This window comes from Chrysochloris asiatica, unplaced genomic scaffold (assembly GCF_000296735.1).
Source record: "Chrysochloris asiatica unplaced genomic scaffold, ChrAsi1.0 scaffold00061, whole genome shotgun sequence".
Taxonomy (NCBI): domain Eukaryota; kingdom Metazoa; phylum Chordata; class Mammalia; order Afrosoricida; family Chrysochloridae; genus Chrysochloris; species Chrysochloris asiatica.
Genome location: NW_006408579.1, coordinates 2,618,323 through 2,643,583, shown reverse-complemented (window position 1 = coordinate 2,643,583; position 25,261 = coordinate 2,618,323). Strand labels below are relative to the sequence as shown.

At 38.3% G+C, this 25,261-nt stretch overlaps 1 protein-coding gene across 1 annotated transcript in view; it reads left to right on the top strand.

The window, feature by feature from the left end:
* The window catches only part of MAATS1 (MYCBP-associated, testis expressed 1), an 86,205-nt gene that overhangs the window by 27,910 nt on the left and 33,034 nt on the right, over positions 1–25,261 (top strand). Inside the window, 4 exon segments of the mRNA XM_006864200.1 lie at positions 3,838–4,015; positions 12,254–12,411; positions 16,676–16,858; positions 22,830–22,972. Coding sequence (XP_006864262.1) covers positions 3,838–4,015; positions 12,254–12,411; positions 16,676–16,858; positions 22,830–22,972 — 662 coding nt within the window.

Here is a 25,261-nt window from a genome sequence, read left to right as displayed (position 1 = left end):
TCTGGTGGTATATGAAGATTCAGTCCTTTTCTGTTCACTGTACTGAGTTAGGTACTGAGGCTTATCAAGCGTCACATAGTTAGCCACAGAGCTAGCACAGAATCCAGGGCCCCTGCTTCCCAAGGTTGAGCCAGTACCCTGTGCCTCTCTGAGCATACTTTATATCAGATCAACTACCTAACTTTTAAACTTCTCAAGTTTTAAATAATAGCTTATTTTCAGTGGAGCCACTGCCACTGTATTTACTTCAAGTACTAACACCTTATAACCAACAAAGGTTATTTTGCCTAATAGCTCTCACCTGGTTGTTTATAAATGGCATTTTAGCCTTCTGTGTGCATCCAGCAGTGGGTGGAAATAAGAGGGCATGCACCTTTCAGCTTTATCTTTCCATTTAGTAAGGCTTTGTTGTAACAAAGCAGTCTTACAGGATCAGAACAATTGACGGGTAGGGGTAAGATAAGTCAGCAAAGATGACCTGACACCAGCTTTCTGGCAAAGGTTTATTTATGTTGCCTTTAACTTTGTTCCATATGTACTCTAGGTTTTTGCAGGTCTCAGTAGACAAGAGATTAATAGCTAAATTCTGAAAGCTGGGTTTTTGGTAGTTTAATCAATTTTAATATTCCATGGTATTATCTCTTTTCGCCCACCTAGCACTATTTTGGAATATTCAAGATAGCAGATTTTGAAAATCTTAATTTTACAGTTCACGTTGAAAATTTTAATGCCAGAATTGACTCATTATATATTCTGAAGAAATGCAAAAATATAGAATAAAAGGCATTTTCAATAGATATCATATCCTAGAATTAATACAGAATAATATAATATGTAAGATTTCTCAGGTATTCTCCCTTATTAATTGTATGATACCTATTGAGAATGAATCTAAGAGTTGGCTTAAAAGGTTAATTTTCTTAACAAGCAGCAGTACCAGAACAAAATTTTACTTTCTTTTTAATTTTACTGGCACTAAAGCACTGGTGTGGCGTTGTGGGTTAATGCGCCAGACTGCAAAGCCATTTGAACTGCAAGGTCAGCAGTTCAAGCTCACCAGCTGCTCCTTGGAAACCCTATATAGGGCTGCTATAGGTCAGAACCAACTCGACGGCACGTCACAACAACAAGAGCACTGGTGGTGCTGTAGGTTAAGCACTGGACTGCTAACCACAGGTCGGCAGTTCAAAACCGTCATCTGATCCATAGGAGAAAGATGTTCTCACAAAGATATACAGCCTCAGAAACCCTATACAGGGTCGCTATGGCTCAGCACCAACTTGATGACTCCTAACAACACAGTAGAATGTTAATTGGGTTGAAAGTGATTCAGGTCATTCATTGTAATATTCAACATACCTAACACTCCTATGGGAGTCCTGGTGTGGCACTGGGCTGCAAAGTCAGTTTGAACCACAAGGTCAGTGGTTTAAGCTCACCAGCCGCTCCTCGGAAACCCTATACAGGGTCGCTATGGGTCGGAACCGACTCAACGGCACATAACAACAACAACAACAAAACACTATCATCTTCTCCAAATAAATTTATTTGACTGGAATATTTTTGATGAGAAAAATAAAAAAATGTTATATTTTATTTCACCCCTGGATAGAGTAAATATTATTGCCTTGAATTAAAAAGTCTGACCGTGGATATAGTTATCTTAACTACAGTCCTATCCCACTCTGGTGGTTCATTTGTTCAAATCTGAATTCCTACCAAGGTATTAGGGCTCCAATGATGTATACGATAGATACCAAACTAAACCATGATTTGTTGTTGTTGTTAAGTGCCAGCCAGTCAGTTCCAACTCAAAGATTCTGAGGAGCGGCTGGTGAACTTAAACCACCAATCTTGTGGTTCAAGCTGCTCATCCAAGAACCTGGAGGTAGCTGGTTCACTGTAAATTAGATGACTTTTATTTCCTCACTCTAACAGAGAGCTGTGATTAAGTCTGTGTTACAGATAATGAAGAAGTTTATATCTGGACTCCAATTCTGATTCTTTTTTCCTGACTCACTGTACAAATCAGATTCTGTATTCTTGATACCCATGCTTTAAATCAGAAGCTGGATAAAAATATGTTGAAACCATCCCTTTCTGCTCTCCGCACATCTATCCATTACTCTTCTCATCTCTGTCTGTGTTCCACAGTGTGAGGGGCCTGGCATGCATGCATGCATGTGATCACTCTGATCTCTTTTGTTCACACATTTCTGCCAACAGTTGCCACTTGACCACTCCTTGGGCTTAAGGGTGCAAAAATAGCAGCATAGTCTGCTTTTATGAGTCTCAATCCTGGGAAAAGACCCATTTAGACTTTGGAAGCAACTGTGAGGCCATTTGTGCCATGTCACTGTGGTACTGTCCAGGGTGCTTCTGAGAGAAATATATAAATGATCTCAACCCAAGAAATACAAAGCACCGAAGATACTACAAGTGGCCCACAAAACAATAAGAGGAATGGAAAAATAAATTCCTTAATAGAGCAAATGGAGTAATTTGAAAAGAATTTAGAAGTACTTTTTATGTCCTCAAAGAGACAAAAGGTGAGATGACAATAATGAAAACAAGAATAGATGTTATGGTAAAGAACCAGTTAAAATCATTAGAAAGGAAAAGTATAAATTTAAAAATAAAATAGTCTCAATAGTAGAATAGACGTGGTCAAAGAACAAATTAGCAAAATGGAAGATGGAGTGAATAAATATTACAGAATGTAACATACAGAGGATTATAGTGTTTCTTGGGATATTGTGACCAAATAGGAAACCCATTATAGCCCTTCATTTCCCTTTTCCATTCTTGGTCCCAGAAAGGTGATGCAGTCAATCAAGACTACATTGAAAGGTACTAGACACGTGAGCGTGGTTGGATCACAGTCAGTGTCTCTGGACTTATCAGGAGACATAGCCAAAGATCTTCACTTCAAGAGGTCTTTATGTTTTTTAGCTCTTAAAATTGGAGCTAAAGGATAGCCCTAAATTACATATTCATTGTATGAAACAAAATGCAAATATGAGAATTCTCAGCTAATGATTACTTTCTTAATTATCTGTTAAAAAAAAAAAAAAACAACTCTGATTTTTATTTTTGTCCAACAGATTCCCTACTCCTCATCATATTTTCCTAACTCAGGACTTCTATATTGATTTATATAGCATAATATAGATTTGTCTAATAAAGGGTCTTCCAGTGGTCTCAGGAGTCCTGGTATAGTGCTATAGGATGAGCCCTGAACTGCTAACCACAAGGTTGGTGGTTCAAATCCACCAACTGCTCCTTGGAAACCCTACACAGGGTTGCCATGAATCAGAACTGACTCAATGACTCTTACAGCGATAGCGGTGGTCACTTAATATTCTTCAAATACTTTCAAGTATCATTGTTGTTGTTGTTAAATACCTTCAAGTCGGTTCCAACTCACAGTGACCCTGTATAGGGTTTCCCAGGATTAGATGGTGGGTTTGAAACGCCAACCTTGCAGTTAGCAGTCTGGTGCTTACCCTACAGTGCCACACTAGGACTCCAACATAGATGTAACTCAAATGGTTTGTGTCTTCATTATTAGCAAGAATCAATGGAAAGTACAGACAACACAAGATGTGAGACATATTTGGAGGAAGTTTCTTTATATTATTTTCTCCTGTCATACCCCTTTAATTCCCTCAGGCAAGGTCCACATGCATAGTCACCATTTATGTTTTTGACCCAGTGGCACCGAATAAAAACCTTTGAATTTAAAGGACAGGAACTAGAAGGAAGGAAACTATATACTAGTAGGTACATGAATTTATGCACTTGTTTCTAAAGTGTTCTCACTGCTTCATCCTCAAGGTCGAGGTCTCCCAGCAGGACAAGCTGAAGTGGAGATGATAGAACGGGCTCGAGAGAAACGCATATGGGAAGCCACCCTTCCCCCTCTGAGTGACACCACCCAGTTTGAGAAGAGGAGGAGGATGATGAATACGATGGAGAGGAAGGAGTGGGCCTTCAGAGAAAATGAAATTCAAAAGTAGGTTTGTAGTCCCCCAGACAATTGTTCTTGCACTGATGGGAGTCACAGTAACACTTTTTATGTGTAACACACTTACTTTTCCAAATGTATGGGTTTCAAAGCAATCCTCAATCTTTTGAACTAGGAAATTGAATTTCAGGGTCTTTCATGAGTAATCACACTCCTGAGGTAGTCTAAGAACTCTCTATAATTCTCTCTTCATTGACATTAAAATGTATAATGTCCTTTCTGTGTGGGAAGAAGACATTCACCAGGGAACCCAGATTTAAACAGTTCCTTGAGGGAATCTTTTTCTGATTTTCCCTCTTCTACACTCTCTAGATCCCACTGATTTCTGCAAGACATCTTTCAGACTGTCCCTTCCTGGTCATTCCCTAGCCCTAACCATCTTCTTTTCCCACCCAAGACCTCCTAGCTGATCCCATCTCTCATTCTCACTGGCACTGGATTCAGTCAGGACACCTTGGCTTCTTTTGGAAGCTGATGGGGCATTTTCTATTTACAAGGCAAATTGTGAAATTCTTCAGTGGGGAGGGGGGTGGAAGAACAAAGTGGGAGGATGGTGGAAGAACATGGAAGATAGTGGAACCCTGAGGCAGCTTTGCATGGGCTAAATGGGAAGGAAGTAAATAGTGATGTATTCTCAACCTTGGAACAACAGGGCTCTGTGATACAGGGATCAAGGCATAATCTGAAGAGGGGAAGTAATGTTAAGATGCTTGACTGATTTATGAGATATTTGTTTCCCTTGCCTACTGTTGTAAAATAGACACTTGAGGGGATAGAAACAAATGTCGGGAGACTTGATTACAAAAAGCTTGTAACCTATAACTGATTGTTGTTGTTGTTAAGTGCTGTCGAGTTGATTCCGATCCATAGTGACTCTGGATAAGGTTTCTGAGGAGCATCTAGTGAGCTTGAACCACCGACCTTGCAGTTCAAATGACTTTGAAGTCTGGCGCATTAACCCACAGTGCCACACCAGGATTGAAATACCTAAAAGGGGTTCTAGAACTTGCCAAGTGAAATAGGCGTCTTGTGGAGCCTTTGCAGAGTATGGGACCTTAGGTGGAATCCTGAGCCCCATCTAGAACCTTCTGAGGTAGGGCATCCCACTAGAAAGGACAAGCAGACCAGCCTGAAATAGCTTGCAGAAGAGAAGACACATCTTCAAAGAAAGATCAGCAGGAAAATCCAAAACAAAAATAGCAGTATGATTGGCTACGACAAGAACAAGCAAGTTGTTCGCCGGGGAGCCATCAAGGCAAACAATCAAGTTCCTTCAGGACAAACCCCCCTCCAAGACTGAAACTCAAAAGGAACACATGAGCAGGCATGTAAGCTTTCTGGCGACCATGTTTGTCTACTGGTGGGTGGAAGAGGAGGAAAGGCAGCAATGAAGAAATGGGCTGAGTTCAACCACGTTCCATAGACTCACGTTGACCTGGAGATAGAGAGAAGAGGAAGGGCTGTTGGGTCTGAAGTGTGGTGAGACCTGGGGACTCCTGAGCCCATGGACAAGGACATAGTCATGGAGAGCTAGAGCTGAGAGTGAAGTGTCCAGCTGATATGAAGTGAGGAAAGACGCACAAGAATACCCAAAGTTGCAAATAGTACCCATCTGACCTAGCTTCGATGGCCTGATAATCAGAACTCAACTAGAAAATAATTTTTTTTTTAATTTTAATAAAGGAAACGAGTGTAAATTGTTGCAATTTGATGAACTTGACCTATACTTATGGATGTAGTAGCTCAAAATACCAACTGAGAGGGAAGGAGTCTTCATATCAGGTGTCAATCCTATCCCCTCTGTATACAGGGTAGATAAAGATGGGCAACTTAGACATTTGCTACCTAAAATGAGGGGGTGATAAAGGCATGAAGTGACTGGCTTGCAAGTTTTCAAGAGGGAGTTGAGTTTAAGAGTGTGTGAGCCCTCCCCCCCCCCCAAAAAAAAAAGCAAAAGAGGAAAACACTGTTAACTGATGATGTATGGAGGGGATTATAATCAATGTAATGAAACAAGTCATATGAATGGTTGAATGTGAAACTGATGATGTGCCCTGTAAACTTTCACTCAATCCACAATAAAAATCTTAAAAAAAAAACAAAAAAAAAGAGTGTGTGAGGGAAGATAGAATCCCCACTGAATAGGTTTCATCTTGTCCAGATGGGTCTGGTGAAAATAGATGGTGATAAGATTCAATAGTGAGAAATTGTTGTCACGACTAATTGTGACGGTCACAACTGTAAAAGTAGACGTTTTGTAACAAAAATGAGGGATTAGTTAATCTTACAGTCCAGAAACAGAGGACCCTAGGACCATCAAGAGAGAAGAGCACAAGTAGGGTGTGGGACCCCATTCAGAGAAGCAGCGACACCAGAGATGGAGGCAGAGATGAGGACATGGAGAGAGGGAGCAGCTGAGGACTCTGAACTTATGGAAAGAGAGGGACTGGTTGCTGGCAGCCAGGAGGCAGGCTTGCAGAATGTGCCCGTTATTTGTTTAAATTATTATATATTCCTGAATGTTTCTGTGTATATACCCTGCCCCCCCCCAAATAAACAAAATAAAATAAAACAGGAATGGAAGCAAAAAAAAAGACACTATAAACACAATGAAAATACAAAAAGAAAAAAGAGAGAAAAAAACTAGAAAAAGAAAGGTGAGGGAGGGAAGGGAAAGGAACAAAGCTTCATAATATGTATTTAATCTCTTTTTTATAGCTAAAGAAATAAAAATTCTGTCCTAAAAAAATAGAGATATGAGCTCACAGCCCATAAATAACGATCTGTTAAAGTGCTTGGGCTGCATTTTTAATCATCTTAACTGATGATATTTTCAATAATGTGGTTGTCACTGGAAGAGTATTTATACATGACAAAAATCACAAAATTCTGATACCCCTAGCAAGAAAGAAAGCAAGGGAACGTGTCAGGTTTGTCCTCTGTCCCAGGCTCTGCTGAGGCACGTTATTGCTAGCTGCAGTGCTACCTAGGGCCCTGACATTATGCTTATTATTAGACTTCTGAGAGAGTTAGAGACTCTGCTTTGTCTCTAAATTTAAAATATGTCTATCTTTTTTCAACACCTGAGTAAGTCTGAATCCAAGCAATGTGATGGTTTGGCAGCAAAGTAAAAAACAATGTTTAGAGCAAAGTAGGTGTCAGCTACCCAATCCTGTCTACAGGAATGTGCAAGTTTTTGCTGCAATTTGGAGAGATGGATATATCTTTTCAGAAGAACATGAAGAATAGTAATAATATATCTTGTTAGAGTGAGGACATCACTGGAGAAAATCAGTACTTTTATTAAACTAAGGATAATTCTACTGAACATATTTTGAGTTTCTCCTGTGTGTTGTGTTCTGTGCTATAGGTTGGGAGAACAGGGATGAATAGGAAACTGTCCTGACAGAACTCCTTACTGTCCACAGAGAGCAACAAACCACTGTCTTGTAGGATGGATCAGGTGATGTGTTATTTAAACACAAAGTACTAGGGGAATTCAGGTGAGAGGGTAATTAGTTGTATGTGAGGTAGGTGGAGATTTGAGAAAATTACTGATCAGAGGTAGCCTCTGGCTGGGTGTGGAAGTAAAAAGCCAATAGCTGACATAATCCATGATGATGATGATGATACCTATAGAGTGTGTGATGTACAGAGTGATTGGTGTGTCTCAGACCATGTTCTGACCCTAGTTCTCAAAGTGTGACCCCAGACCAGCAGCATCAGTGTTGGCTAGAAACTTGTTAGAAACATAAACTCTCAGATCTCACTACTGAATCAGAGTTTGTTGTAACAAACTCACTAAGTTTTTTGATGCATGCTCAAATTGGAGAACTGATGTTCTAGCACTCTGTATTTAATGGCATAATTATCTTAGTTGTTGTTGTTCTTAGGGACCATCAAGTCAATACCAACTCACAACAGAATGAAACACTGCCCTGACCTATACATCACAATCATTGCTGCACTTGAGCCCATTACTGCTGCCATTGTGCCAATCCATCTTGTTGGGGGCCTTCCTCTTTTTCACTGACCCTTCACTTTACCGAGCATGATGCCTTCCCAAGGAATGGTCCTTCCTGATAATATGTCTGAAGTATGAGAGATGAGGTTTGGTCATCCGAGTTTCTAAGGAGCATTCTGGCTGTACTTCTTCCAACACATATTTGTTTGTTCTTCAGGCTGTCCATGGTACTTTTAATATTCTTTTCCAATATCATAATTCAAATGCATCAATTCTTCTATGGTCTTCCTTATTCATTGTCCAACTTTCACATGCATATGAGACTATTGAAAATACCATAGGTTAGGCGCACCTTACCATGAGTTAGGTTTGGGTTAGGCTCACCTTAGTCCTCAACCTGACATCTTTGCTTTGATCACTTTAAAAAGATCTTGTGCAGCAGATTTGCCTAATGCAATACGTCATTTGATTTCTTGCCTGCTGCTTCCATGAGTGTTGATGGTTGACCTGAGCAAAACGAAGTCTTTGACAACTTCAGTCCTTTCTCCATTTATATGGTTGTTATTTATTGGTCTAGTTGTGGAGATTTTTTTGTTTTCTTTACATTTAAGTGCAACCAATACCAAAGACCGTGGTCTTTGAGATTCATCAGTAAGTATTTTAAATCCTCTTTGCTTTTGACAAGCAAGGTTGTATCATCTGCATATCACAGGTTGTTAATGATTCTTTTTCCAATCCTGATGTCATGTTCTTCTTCAGATAAGCCACCTTCCCAGATGATTTGCTCAGCATACAGATTGAATAAGTATGGCGAAAGAATACAACCCTGGCTCACACCTTTCCGGATTTTAAACCATTCAATGGAATGGTATGAATAGCAGTGGAACACAGTCAACACCAGAATACTGAATATTGAAACATGATGAAGAGCACCAGAATACTCTCAGACATAGCGCCAGGAAATGAGTCACTCAGGTTGGAAGGCACTCAAAATACAACTGGGGAATTGCTGCCTCCTCAAAGTATAGTTGACTGTGATGATGTAAATGGAGTAAAGCCTTCATTTGCTGATGAGGCACAACTCAATATGACAAGAAACAGTTGTAAACATCCATTAATAATCAGAGCATGGAATGTACGAAGTATGAACCTTGGATAATTGGAAGTTCTCAAAAATGAAATGGAACATGTAAACTTTGATATCCTAGACATTAGTGAGCTGAAATGGATAGATATTGATGATTTTGAATCTAATAATCACATGGTATACTATATCAGGAATAACATACTGAAGAGGAATGGCGTTGCATTCATCATCAAAAAGAATGTTTCAAGCTCTCTTTTGATGTGCAACACTGTCTCTGATACCCATCTGCCTACATGGAAGACCAATTAATACAACTGCTATTCAAACTTATGTACCAACCACTAAAGCCAGTGATGATGACACTGAAGAATTTGATCAAGCATCTTCAGTCTGCAACTGACCAAACATGCAATCAAGATGTGTTGATAATTACTGGCGATTTGAATGCAAAGGTTGTTAACAAAGAAGAAGGATCAGTAGTTGTAAAATGTGGTATTGGTGGTAGAAATCATTCTGGAGATCACATGCTAGTATTTTGCAAGACCAAGAATTCTTCATTGCAAATGCCACTTTTTAAACTACATAAAAGACAACAATACACATGGACCTCACCAAGTGGAATACACAGAAATCAACTTGACTATATCTGTGGAAAAGGATGTCACTAGAGCTCCATATCATCAGCCAAACCAAGACCAGGGGCAGAATGTGAAACAGACCATCAATTGCTCACATGCAAGTTCAGGCTGAAGCTGAAGAAAATTAAAGGAGGTCCATAAGAGTCAAAATATGACCTTGAGCATATCCCACCTGAATTTAGAGATCATCTGAAGAACAGATTTGATATGTTAGACACTAAAGACCAAAGACCAGAAGAGTGTGGGGTGATATCAAGAACATTATACAGGAAGAAAACAAAAGCTCATTAAGAAGACAAAAGTAAGGAAAAGCCCAAAATGAATGTCAGAAGAGACTCTGAAACTTACTCTCTAGTGTAAAGATTCTTAAGCAGATTACCTTAGACATGGATACTCTTCTTATTTCCATTTTATAGTTGACACTGAGGTAAGTGGTGAATGTGAGAGTTGAATCTGTGCATTCTAACTCCAGAGAAATAGGTGACTATGGTGCCTGCCTCTTCATACTCACTACTCTCCAACCTTCCAATGTTCTGTCCTTGAGAAGCTCTGACAGTGTGACATGTTTGCTCTATCTTTACCTAATCCTTTCAAGTTCAACATTTGCCCTTTCTGTCAATTCCTTGTTTCTTCCTTGTCAATGTGACAACTCTCAATCCTTGCTTGTCCTAAAAAATGGCGAATCACCAACTCCTCTAAAGAAGCCTTTTCCACCTTTCCGTAAGTTTCCCTGTCCCTCCACTGTGGGTCTTACTACACATAGGTGTTCTCTCCTACCACAGAGGTTTTTACATTGTTCTAGCCTGGCCTTGTATTGTATATTTTTATATGTCCACACCACAGAGCAGTGCTTCCTGAGGGAAGGCATTTTGTCTTCTTCATCTTTGTTGGTTCTTTGCCTGCCATGTGGGGGACACTAGATAAATATATGACAAATGATTGAGTGGATAAAATAATGCCTACATTTTTAGAGCAAGGGTAAAATGTTCAAATTTATATTTTAGGAAAGAACGCCTTGATAGATATGTGGAGATAAGACTAAAAAAGGAGAGACAAGAAGCAAGGAAACCAAGTTAAGAGAGAGATAACACAGTCATAAGCTAGGGTGAATGCAAGAAGTGTTTTTGGAGAAGGTCTTATTAGAAGATCTAAAAGAAGTATATTTCTGAGAAAAGAAAGTGAGTGGTTTATCTGTGTGTGTTTGTATATGTCTGGCTGTCAGGATCAAGTGGAGACTCAAGCTGTTGTTGTTAGGTGCTCTTGCATCAGTTCTGACTCATAGTAACCCTATCTACAGGAGAACAAAACACTGCCCAGGCTTGTGCCATTCTAACAGTTGTTACATTTGAGCCCATTGTTATTGTCACTGTGTCAAGCCATCTTGTTGGAAGTCTTCTTCTTTTTTGCTGATCCTGTATTTTAAAGAGCATGATGTCCTTCTCCAGGAACTGGTCCCTCCTGATAACATGTCCAAAGTATGAAAGACGAGGTTTCGCCATGTGGGTTTCTAAGGAGTGTTCTGTCTACACTTCTTCCAAGATAGATTTGTTTATTCTTCTGGCAGTCTGTAGTACTTTCAATATTCTTCACCAACACCATAATTCAAATGTACTGATACTTCTACAGTCTTCTTTAAGTGTAGTGAAAAATACAACCTTAGCATACACATTTCCTAATTTTAAACCATTTAGTGTCCCTTTATTCTGTCTGCCTCTTGGTCTATTTACAGTTTCCTCATGAGTACAAGTAAGTATTCCAGAATACTCATTCTGTTCCAAAAGATCTCAGTTGCAGATAAAGATTTTGGAGTCATTTTTACATGGTTGGATCCATATGAGCAAGACTGCCCTGGAAGAATAACTTGAAGGCTAAGGCAAGGGAAACAACAGTTGAATGAGTACCAACTATGTGCCAGCGACTATATTTAACTATCCATATTCACTCCTTAACACAGTTATCGCCCCCCCAGCACTTAATCCACCAGTCAACCTGTTGTTGTTAGGTGCCATGCAGTCGGTCCCGACTCATAGTGACCTTATGCACAGCAGAACGAAACACTGCCTAATCCTGGGCCAACCTTACTACTGTTGCCATGCTTGAGTCCATTGATGCTGCCACTTGGCCAATCCATCTCATTGGGGGTCTTCCTCTTTTTATCTGACCCTCCACCTTACCAAACATGATATCCTTCTCCAGAGACTGGTCCCTCCTGCCAATATGTCCAAAGTATAAAAGATGAAGAACCACACAAACAACTTGTTCATATAGGCTCATCAGCCTAGGGAGTCTTTTAAACTCACCTGCTTGGCACACTCTTCCTTGCCCTTCAGAACTATGCCCTTATAGATTCCTTATATGAAGACTTACCACTGAAATGCCCTCCTCCCACTAATTAATATGCTTCCCTTTTGCCAGAGGGGTCTTTTTAAAATACATGATTACCAGTCCAAAGAGAGGTTCAGTTTATGGCAGATATTCTCTTGCTCTGTAGTAGAACATGCTGTTTAAAATACTCTATCTTTCATTATGTTTTCAAGACTGCAAGACATTCGTCTGGAAGTCCTGAAACAGCTGCTGAAGAAGCGTGAAGAGAATCAAGCTGAAGTGAACATGAAGAACTTGAATGCCCAATGGTCTAAACTTCAGAAAGCAAAAGAAGCAAAAGTGGCAAAAATTCAACGAACACATGTATCAGGTAATGGTGTAGTATTAACAGTGAAGAACATTTAAATGTTGGCTTTTCTTTGGATCTTTAACCACATCTCATTTAACTATGCTATAATTCTTTTGGACCTAGTGTATTATATTGTAGGTAAAGGATAGGAGATGAATTATTACTCAAAAATAGAACAACAACAACAAAAAATTCCTAACTAAGAAATCAAGTGATGTCCTAAGAGGTAGTTAACCTTTGACTTTATGGTATATGTGTATAAACGTAACGTGTCCATGTGTACCTACATCTGGGTGTGTGTGGCTGTTTCTGTTATCTGTGTACATGGGTATGGAGATGCTGGAGTCTTCATATGTCTTAATCTCCTAGTGCTGCTGTAACAAATACCACAAGTGAGTGACTTTTAAGAACATAAGTATGTTGTCTTACAGTTCTGGAGGCTTGAAACTGGAGTAGAGCTCACCAGCTGTAGGGGAAGGTACCCTATCAGCTGTGGGGAAAGACCCTTATCTGTTTCAGCTTCTGTGGCTCCATCATTCCTCAGTTCTTGACAATCTTCATGTGGCATTTGTCTTCCCCCATCTAATCTACTCTTTTTATAGTTTAAAAATGATTAGGTTTAGGACATATCCTACACTGATATGGCCTCATTAACATTGCAAAGAAAGCCATAATGCCAAACAGGATAACATTCACAGGCATAGGGGCTAGGATTCCAAAACCTAGTACTAGTTTTGGGAGTAAACAGTTCAGTCCATCAAGCTATATGCATGTTTTGAGGCCCTGATAGAAAACAATAATTTTCAATTACTTTTTTCATTATTTCCCCTAAGGAGTCATTTTAGACATTTTTTTCCCTTGACTTCTTCAAACATGAAATTGTAATAATACGTTGTTGTTAAAGTGCCATTGAGTCAATTCTGACTCATAACGACTCTGTGTAGGGTTTGAACTGGTGGGTTTGAACCACTGACCTTGTGGTTAGCAATCTGATAACTTATCCTACAGAGAAGACGATAGCCATACTATCTATATGCTTAAGTGCTGGATATATACTTGTGCTTTATACATGGAGAGAAGTGTAAAGTTTATTATTTTCTTAGTCTATGCTAGATTATGACTAAATATAAACTAAAAGTTTTCAGTTAAAATTGAAATAAAAGATATTAGAATATTAACATTTAACTTTACAACTGAGTGTTCTGAATGACTTTTTTTTTTTAATTAAATGTTTTTATTTTGGATTGAGTGAAAGTTTACAGGGCACATCATCAGCTTCACATTCAACCATTCATATAGCTTGTTTCATTACATTGATTCTTATCCCCTCCATATATCTGAATGACTCTTAATGGAATTTATTTACTTTCCTAAATTATAATTTATCAAATTATATATCCAAATTAGTGATTTGTATATATGTAAAAGCAATGTAATCACATTTTAAAAGTAATTTTAAATTTCATTTTTCCAGAAGAAATAAAGCAAGTACAAACATTAAATTAATTCCTTAAAAATTCTTTTTAGTGAATTTAATGTTTGGATTTTTCTTGATTGAGAAAAAGAACCTAAATCTCAAGCACAGAGATGCTAAAGCAAATGAAAGAAATGAGGAGGTACAAGAGCTGAACAGAAATTTTTGAAGGTCAGCTTGAGAAGACAAAGTCAAACATTACAACGAAATATGCAGAGATCTGGAGTCAGAAAACCAAAAAGGAAGAACACGCTCAGCATTTCTCAACCTGGGGGAATGGAAGAAAAAATTCAAGCCTTGACTTTTGTTATTGAAAGATTCTCTGGGAAAATTATTGAATGATGCCGAAAACATTAAAAGAAGATGGAAAGAATACACAGAGTCACTGTTCGAAAAGGAAATGATTGATGTTCAACTGTTTCAAGAGGTAGATAGCATATGATCAAGAGGCAATGGTATTGAAGGAGGAAGTCCAAGGTTCATTGGAGGAATTGGCGAATAACAAGGCAGCAGGAATTGATGGAATAAAAATTGAAATCTTTCAAGAAAGTGAGGCGGCACAGGAGGCACTCACTCATCTCTGCCAAGAAATTTGGAAGACAACTATCTAGCTAACTGATTAGAAAAGATCTGTATCTGTGGCCATTTCAAAGAGAGGTGACCCAATGGCATGTGTAAATCATTGGACAGTCTCTTTGATATCCCATGCGAGTCAAGTTTTACTAAAGGTAATACAGAAACAGCTACAATCAAACATTGACAGAGAACTTCCAGAGGTTCAAGCCAGATTCAGAAGAGGCTGTGGAATGAGGGATATCATTGCTGATGTCCGATGGATCTTGGCTGAAAGCAGAGAATATCAGAAAGATGTTTACCTGTGCTTTATTGACTACACAAAGGCTTTCGATTGTGTGGATCATGACAAGCTATGGACAACATTGCGAAGTATGAGTATTACAGAACACTTAATTGTGCTCATGAGGAATCTGGATCTGGATCAAGAAGCAGTTGTTTGAACAGAACATGAGAACACTGAATGGTTTAAAATTAAGAAAGGTGTGTGACAGGGTTATATTCTTTCACCATACTTATTCAACCTGTATGCTGAGCAAATAATCCGAGAAGCTGGGTTCTATGAAGAAAAATGTGGCATCAGGATTGGAGGAAGACTCATTAACAACCTGCGATATGCAGATGATACAACCTTGCTTGCTGAAAGTGAAGAGGACTTAAAATATTTACTGATGAAGATCAAAGAGCTCTGCCTTTGGTATGGATTGCAACTCAATGCAAAGAAAACAAAAATCCTCACCACTGGACCAATAAACACCATTCTTATCAACGGAGAAAAGATTGAAGTTGTCAAGAACTTCATTCTTTTTGGATCAACTATCAACACTCATGGAAGCAGCAATCAAGAAATCAAATGACGTATTGCATTCAGCAAATCTGCTGCACCAGACCTTTTTAAAGTGTTGAAGAGCAAAGATGTCAGCATGAGGACTAAGGTGAGCCTGACACAAGCCATGGCATTTTCAATAACCTCATATGCATGCAAAAGCTGGACAGTGAATAAGGAAGACCTTAGAAGAACTGATGCTTTTGATTTATGGTGTTGGAGGAGAATATTGAAAGTGCCATGGGCTGCCAAAAGAACCAACATATCTGTGTTGGAAGAAGTGCAGCCAGAGTGCTCCTTGGGATCCAGGATGGCCAAACTTTGTCTCTCATACGTTGGACATATTGTCAGGAAGGACCAGTTGCTGGAGAAGGATATCATGTTTGATAAGGTGGGAGGGTCAGAGGAAAAGAGGAAGACCTCCAATGAGATGGATTGGCAAAGTGGCAGCATCAATGAGCTGAAGCGTGGCAAGAAATAGAGTGGTTGGCCCAGGATCGGGCAGTGTTTCATTCTGTTTACATAGGGTCACTATGAGTAGGTACCAACTTGATGGCACCTAACAACAACAAGGTATGTTTACATTTTTTCTTTAAGCATTTGACATAATTAATGCTAGATTAACTAATCTATTAGATAAATAATGAAACGTAAACTATTTTTATTAAATTTAAAAATGCTGAGTCACAAACAAAAGCCCTAAGGATCAAACATCAAAATGAACCAGGCATACAAACCATTACTTGTGATATGACGTAGCAGTCTTGAGGTATGATTTCAGCACTGTTGAGAATGCATGATGTAAAGCCTTTGTGAGTGTGTGGGTCTACAAGAGGATTTGGAAGAAAGGGAGCAACTGAAGGTAATAAGCAGGACTCCTTCAGTGAGAATACTACTATTCCTCAAGTTGAACCTTTTCCTCTGACTGCCAAATAATTCTTAAAACTAAAAGCTGTGACATATTCTGATTTATCCTGGTGCTAGTCAGGATGGACAGAGATTATTGAAAAGCCTGTAGACCTCCCTTGAAGTTATTCTCCTCTAGGAGAATAATTTTCCTAGTTCTTCATTAACCAGGAATTTTTTCTGTTACTTGAGTTTCTTTCATTCATTTCACAAATTTTCATTGATTGCTTCTTCATAGCCCTGTGCTTGGGGTGCAATTATATAAAGATTCTGATGAGTACTGATTGAGGGTATTAGCTGACTCGGTTTCTGTCACTCCTACCCATTTAGTGACAGTCGGGTCACAGAGATGACAGACCTCTGTTTTTAGTGTTGTATCAGTGAGTCATACAATTCATTCGTTTCAGTAGTTCCTTTGGGAATAAAGTTAGAATTGTTTACTATTCTATGTCTGAATCATTTAGATCAATATTTTGAGATAGTCATGGAGATTTGTTTTGTTTTAGTCATCAGAAAACTTGTGGGAAAGGGAAAGATTATGGAAGAAAAGTTGAAGAGAAGAAATATCACCAAGGATTATTCTGATTATGCATCACAGATCTATGGGCCTCTGTCTCGCCTTGGTCGCTTCCCGGACAACAACTCAGAGAACTTTGTAGTGAAAAACCACTTTCTCAACACCTATGAAGGTAAGCAACCTATATAATTAAATATTTAATATAAGATGTTTTATCTTAGAAAAATTACGTAAAATAAAATAAATTTAGATGAAAAGCTAAACAATAAACAAAAAATGTTTGTAATAAAGAGCAATAGGTTTAATATTAATATTAATGTAATGAGTTCATACAAACCAATAGAAAATATTAAGACTCAAATAAATAAACATATATACTATAGAAGAATTAATAAGGAGTAAATTTAATTAGCTACTGTGGAGTCTTGGTCTATTGCTGTAGGATAAGCACTCAACCACAAGGTCGGTTTGAAACACAAGACCAGCAGCTCAAACTCACCAGCCGCTCCTCAGAAACCCTATACAGGGTCGCTGTGAGTCGGCACTAACTATATGGCACTTAAAAACATCAAACGTTTAAAAATGTTTACTATTACTAATAATCAAAGATATAAAAAAAGAAGTACAAATGACATACCCTTTTTAACCTACCAAAGTTGACGTAATAAATAAAAATAAGAATACCTAAAGCATTCAAGAGTATGATGAAAGAAGCAAACTCATACATCCCTAATGCAATACCTTATTAATATACATTGTGAATGCAGTTTGACACTATAAATGAAGATTCTTATATTTCTTTCATGAATTTTGGCTCAGCAAATTCCATTTCTGGGCATAAATGCTGAAGATAAAATCTGAAATGTGAACAAAGCTTTCCACATAAATGCTAATAGTGGGTAAAAAGGAAATATCGTAAGTTTTCAGCAGTTGGGTAATGTGCTATGATGGCGGTTTTTGTAACCATTAAAGTAATACAAACCAAACTTTTTATTCATGTAAAATATTCACAAACTATACTGTTAAATCTACCACTCGTCTGTCAGTTTGTCATACTGTGGTGGCTTGTGTGTTGCTGTGATTCTGGAAGCTATGCCATGGGTATTTTAAATACTGCAGGGTCACCTATGGTGGACAGGTTTTAGCTGAGATTCCAGACGAGATGAAGATAGACTAGGAAGAAGGAGAGACAGACTACTTTCTAATATTTAGTTACTGAAAACCTTATGAATAGCAATGGAACACTGTCAGCACCAGATTAATGAATACTGAAACATGATGAAGAGCACCAGAATATTGCCAGATATAGTGCTGGACAATGAGCCCCTCAGGTTGGAAGGTACTCAAAATATGACTGGGGAAGACTGCCTCCTCAAAGTAGAGTTGACCTTGGTGATGGCATGAATGGAGTGAAGCACTCAGGACCTTCATTTGCTTATGGGGCACAGCTTGAAGTGAAAAGAAACTGCTGTAAACTACCATTAATAATCAGAATGTGGAATGTAGGAATCTAGGAAACTTGGAAATTGTAAAAAAATGAAATGGAACGCATAAACATTGATATCCTAGGCATTAATGAGCTGAAATGGACTAGTATTGGCCATTTTGAATCTGACAATCACATGGTTTATGGTACCAGAAATGACAAATTGAAGAGGAATGGCATTGCATTCATCATCAAAAAGAACATATTAAGATCTGCCTTGAAATACAATGCTGTCTGTGATAAGATAATACCCATATACCTGTAAGGAAGATCAGTTAATACAGCTATTATTCAAATTTATGCACCAGCCACTAAACCCAGTGATGATGAAATTGAGAAACTCTACCAACTTCTTCAGTCTGGAATTAATCAAACATGTGATCAAGATGTTATTGATAATTACTGGCGATTGGAATTCAAAGGTTGGAAACAAAGAGGAAGGATCAGTAGTTGTAAAATATGGCCTTGGTGATAGAAATGATGCTGGAAATTGTATGATAGAATTTTGCGAGACCAGTGACTTTTTCATTATAAATGCCTTTTTAAAACCACATAAAACATGACTATTCACATGGACCTCACCAGATGGAATACACAGAAATCAAATGGACTAGATCTGTGGATAGACACAGTGGAAAAGCTCCATATTATCAGTCAAAACAAGGCCAGGGGTAGAATGTGGAACAGACCATCAGTTGCTCATATGCAAGTTCATGCTGAATCAGAAGAAAATTAAAACAAGTCCATGAGAGTCAAATATGACCTTGAATATATCCCACCTGAATTTAGAGCTCATCTGAAGAAAAGATTTGATTTATTAGACGCTACAGACCGAATATCATTGCTGATGTCTGATTGATCTTGGCTGAAAGCAGAGAATATCAGAAAGATGTTTACCTATGCTTTATTGACTATGCAAAGGCTTTCTATTGTGCAGATCATGACAAGCTATGGACAACATTGTGAAGGATGAGTATTCCTGACACTTTATTGTGCTCATAAGGAATCTGTACATGGACCAAGAGGCAGTTGTTAAAACAGAACTTGGGAACACTGAATGGTTTCAAATTAAGAAAGGTGTGCAGCAGGGTTGTATTCTTTCACCATGCTTATTTAACCTGTATGCTGAGCAAATAATCTGAGAAGCTGGGTTATATGAAGAAAAATGTGGCATTAGGATTGTAGGAAAACTCATTAACAACCTGCGATATGCAGATGATACAACCTTGCTTGCTGAAAGTGAAGAGGACTTAAAATATTTACTGATGAAGATCCAAGAACACAGTCTTTGGTATGGATTGCCAAAAGAACCAACATATATGTGTTGGAAGCAGTGCAGCCAGAGTGCTCCTTGGAGGCCAGGATGGCCAAATTTTGTGTCTCATACTTTGGACATATTATCAGGAGGGAGCAGTTGCTGGAGAAGGATATCATGTTTGGTAGGAGGGTCAGAGAAAAAGAGGAAGTCCCCCAGTGAGATAGATTGGCCAAGTGGCAGCATCAATGAGCTCAAGTGTGGCAAGGATAGTGAGGTTGGTCCACGATTGGGCAGTGTTTCGTTCTGCTGTGCATAAGGTTGCTATGAGTTAGTATCGACTCCATGGTACCTGACAACAACAACAGACCGACCGGAGAACAGAAAAGTTGTGGGATGACATCAAAAACTTCATACAGGAAGAAAGCAACAGGCCATTACGAAGACAAGAAAGAAGAAACTACCAAAATGAATATTGGAAGAAACTCTGATTTCTCCAATGTAGAGATACTAAAGCAAGTGGAAGAAGCTAGGAGGTAGAATAGCTGAACAGAAAAATTTAAAGGTCAACTCAAAAAGACAAAATCAAATATTATAATAAAATGTGCAAAGACCTGGAGTTAGAAAACCAAAAAGGAAGAACACACTCAGCATTTTTCAAGCTGAGGGAATAGCCTTGACTCGTGGTATTGAAGTATTTTATGGGCAAATTATTGAATGATGCAGAAAGCATCAAAAGAAGATGGAAGGAATACACAGAGTCACTGTACCAAAAAGAAGTAGTTGAAGATCAACCACTTTAAGAGGCAGCATATGATTCTGAAAGAAGTTCATGATACATTGAAGTCATTGGCAAAGAACAAGGCACTGGGAGTACAAATAGAAATCTTTCGGCAAACTGATGCGGTACTCAAGGCACTCACTCATTTATGCCAAGAAATTTGGAAGATGCTTAACTGGCAAACTGAATGGAAGAGATTTGTGTTTGTGCCCATTTCAAAGAGAGGTTACCCAACGGAATGTGGAAATCATCAGATAATATCATTAATATCACATGTACGTAACATCTTACTAAAGATAATACAAAAATGTCTGCAACCAGACATTGACAGAAAACTTCCAGAGGTTCAAGCCAGATTCAGAAAAGGATGTAGAACAAGGGATACTATTGCTGACGTCGGATGGATCTTGGCTGAAAGCAGAGAATACCATAAAAAAAAAAAAAGCTTGCCTGTGCTTAATTGACTACGCAAAATTTTCAATTGTGTGGATCATGACAAGCAATGGATGACATTGTGAAGAATAAAATTCTGGAAGACTTAATTGTGCTCATGAGGAACTTGTACATAGACCATGAGGCTGTTGTTCAAATAGAACAGGGGAACACCGAATGTTTTAAGATTAGGAAAGGTGTGTGATGGGGTTGTATTCTTTTGCCATATTTATTCAATCTGTATGCTGAGCGAATAATCTGAGAAACTGGATTATATGAAGAAAAATGTGGCATCAGGATTTGAGGAAGACTCATTAACAACTTGTGTTACGCAGATAATACAACCTTGTTTGCTAAAATTGAAGTGAACTGAAAATACTTACTGATGACCATCAAAGACCACAGCCTTCAGTATGAGTTACACCTCAACGTAACAAAAATCTTCACCCCTGGACTAGTAAATAGCATCAAGATAAATGGAGAAAAAATTGAAATTGTCAAAGACTTCACTTCGTTCTGATCAACCATCAGCACTCATATAAGCAGCAATCAAGAAATCAAACACTATATTGCATTAGGCAAATCTGCTGCACAAGACCGCTTTAAAGTGTTCAAGAGCCAAGATGTCAGTATGAAGACTAATGTGCATCTGACCCAAGCCATGGTATTTTCAGTAACCTCATATGCATGCAGAAGTTGGACAGTGAATAAGGAAGACTGTAGAAGAATGGATACATTTGAATTATGGTATTGGAGAATATTGAAAGTACCATGTACTGCCAAAAGAAGAAATAGATCTGTGTTGGAAGAAGTACTGCTAGAGTGCTCCTTGGAAGCCAGGATGGTCAGACTTTGCCTCTCATACTTCAGACATTATTGTCAAGAGGGACCAGTCACTGGAGAAGAATATTATGTTTGGTAAAGTGGAGGGTCAGAGAAAAAGAGGAAGACACTCAATGAGATGGTACAGTGGCAATAGCAATTGGCTCAGGCATAGCAATGATTATGAGGTTGGCCCAGGACTGGGTTGTATTTTGTTGTGTAGTGCATAGGGTCACTATGAGTCGGTACCAAATTGTTGACACCTAACCGTAAACATAGTGTTAAGTGGGAAAAGACTGTGAAAATTGTATTTAGATTACAGTTTCGATTATTTTTTAAATGCCTAGGAAAACTACCAGCACAAGTTGCCATCAAGTTAATTCTTACTCATGGTTACCCCATGTGTACTGAAAGTTAATTCACTAAAATATCAACAGTTTTCTCTGGGTGATTGTGTGTTGTGTGATTTTTTAAAAAACATATTTTGGATTTTTTTAAAATGAATATAATATTACCAGTAAAATATTATATTTTAAGAACACCTCTTAGAAGTTAGTCTCCTGATTTTCAGAAATCATATTACTTCTGAAAAAGGTTCCAGTTTTGGATCTACATAATAAAATTTGGCGTACTTTAAAAAGTAAGGTAAGTTTATTCTAGTTAAAGAACATCTAAAATGAGAAATCCATTTTTAAGGGCATTGATAAAAAATTCACTGTGAAATGTTTTTAAAATGTTAGCAAATATATTATCCTGTTGGAGAAAACAATGGATCCAACCCCTACTAACAACAAATTCATCATCTCAATCGCCTCCACTTGCTGCACATTGTGCTTTGAACCTTTTTTTTTTTGCACTGAAGTAAGGCATAATAAGAACCATATGTACCTGTAGGTTTACCTACAAATTCTACTTAAAAGACATACTTGGGAACTGATCTCATTTGATACCTGGAAACTGCCTGTATTTAAATGTCAGCTGACAAGTTTAAGCATCACGTGACCAAGATCATGAGTTAATGGTCACAACTGCTAAACTTGTGGCTCTGTCTGGCATCTTTAGATAGATTGGTGGTAGAATTTCATAAAATCACTAATTTTCTGTTGGATATTTATTACTTCTCTTGTAGGGCACTATTTTTACTTTAGGATAGATTTCTTATTTTATAATTCAAGTTTAAAACCATGAACTAATTGTACTGAAATTTTCTGTATTTTTCAAGGACATTCCATTCTATGCTATGAGATATACCTTTTCATAATTCTAAATGAAACCATTTTTCAAAACAGCTATTAAAATTAACAATATACTTTGAAAATGCTCAATTTAAACATCAAATACTAAAAACATGTGCTTTCTTCCTATAGGTTTAGTTGAACTTGAGTCATGTCTCCCAGATTTTGTGACACAACCCCGAATCAGACCTCTAAAACCAAAAGTCATAACCACCAAAACTGGTTTCCTAAAGAGGACAGCAAGGCTGGAACATGAGTTGGCAGAGGTTCATAAGGTACAAGAGTTATCTTGAAGCTAAGATGTGACATTTGCAGAGAAATACAAAACTCCAGACTTTGTACTTTGTCATGGGCAGCAATGTCCAGTGCTTCTCAACACACACCCTTACATTCTTTTCTTCTTGCTCTACTTTTCACTTCAGAAGGTTGTCTGTGCTATGCTGAGCCAGTATGGCTTTTCCCCTCAATTCAAACCACAGGAACACCTCTTTGAAGTTAGTCTCCTGATTTTCAGAAATCATGTTACTTCTGAAAAAGGTTCCAGTTTTGGATCTACATAATAAAATTTGGCATTCTGCTGAGCTGTACCAAGTTTCTAGTATTAGGAATTGCAGTTGGCTTTAAGAATGTATTAGGCCCCATTTTCTCCATTTTGTATTTGATATCACAGCATCATGAAGAAAGGGAATTGTCTTCAACTCCTCCCTCAACTAGTTTAAAAACACAGCAAAACAAAAAAAGGTTGATGGCCACCCCCATGAACAAGTTGAACAACATTCACCAATTGGGTTTTCTCTTATGGCAACTGGACTACAGATAAACAGACTTGAAGACTATAATCTTTGGATTCTGATATTGATGTTAAGTTTTTCGCGTGCCTCAGATTCACTGGAGCAGCATTAAAAACACATATTTCAGGGTCCATTCCCAAAGATTCTGATTCAGCAGATTGTGGGATGGGACTCAACTATTTGAACTTCTAACAAATTTCCAGTTGGTGCTGATGCTACTAGTCCACAGACCAAATTTTGAGGCCTGCTGATTTCTAGCACACTCCCATCACTTTCCAGCATGTTGGTTTGGTCAGTTAATTTTGCTACTGCTGTTGTCAGGTGCCGTCGAGTCAGTTCCAACTCACAGCAACCCTGTGCACAACAGAGCGAAACACCACCAGGTCCCGCACCTTCCTCACAATTGTTAAGTTAAGTTTGAGCACATTTTTGCTGCCACTGTGCATTCCACTGCTCTTCATAATGTTTTCATCTTCTGTCACTGTATCTGACAGTCTTTCAATGCTACTCATAAGGTTTCCAGTGGCTGAATATTCCAAAGTAGTCGGCCTCTCCTTCTTCCTAGTCTGTCTTAGTCTGGAAATTCTACTGTGGGTGACTCTGCTGGTATTTAAAATACAGGTGACATAGCTTTGGACTAATTGTTTCCTTCAGTCTTTGATTTTATTCACTTTTATTTCCTCTGGATTAGAGAGACCAATAGTTACATCTTTGATTACCACTTGCTAACTTTTAAGACCATGTAAGTGTACTTGGTTTTTTTTTGCATTGGTACATGAAGAAAAATGGGTGCCCTGTAAAGATTTTTTTAAGATAAAGAAACATAAAAGAAGTCAGAAGAAACCAGTTCAGTACTGTAGTGACTTCAGATAGAAACTCTCACAAAATTGCCGTGTTTGATGGAGGAATGAGCAGGAGCATTGTCATGGTGGAGGACTCTGGTGAAGCTGTGGAGAACTGTTTTAAAAACATTCTCATAATAAGCAAATGTTATCGTTCTTTGCCCCTCCAGAAAGTCAACAAGCAAAATGCCTTGAGCACCCCCAAAAGGTCATTCCATGACCTTTAGGTTTGACCGCTTTTGTTTTGACTGGACTATTTCTGCCTCTTGGTAACCATTGCTGTGATTGATTGTGCTTTGCCTTCAGGATGATACTGGTAAAGCCATGCTTTATCTCCTGTTATAGTTCTTCCAAGAAATGTTACAGGATCTCAATCCCAGTTGCTTAAAATTTCCTGTGGACTAATTGTTTCTTTGCAAAGTTGATTTTCTTCACTTTTAATTCCTCTGAATGAGAGAGGCCAGTAGTTGCATCTTAGATGACCACTTGCTAAGTTTTAACACCCAGTTGCATTGGTTTATAACATTGTCTTTGGGAACTATGTTATGCCAATTGACTCAGCTGTCCACTGAGATTGGTCCTAAATTTCCAAGTCCAGTGATTCATTCTCACAGGTATTTAGTTTTGGCTAAGAAGTTTTCATAAATTTGCCCCCTGTTAGCTTTACTATATACATGGATATATTTACAGCACATGTTGTTAAATGCTATCAAGTCATTTCTGACTCATGGAGACTCTTGATGGATTTCCAAGGAGCGACTGATGGGTTTGAACCACCACCTTGGTTGGCATTTCATTGCTGATACTACAACACCACACCAAGACTCTGAAATATCCTATGCCAAACCTATAAATAGTTGTATCACAGTTCACCTACCCGTAGCTGTTCAGCTTGCATGTCTGCATATTTATTCACTTGTAAATTAATTCC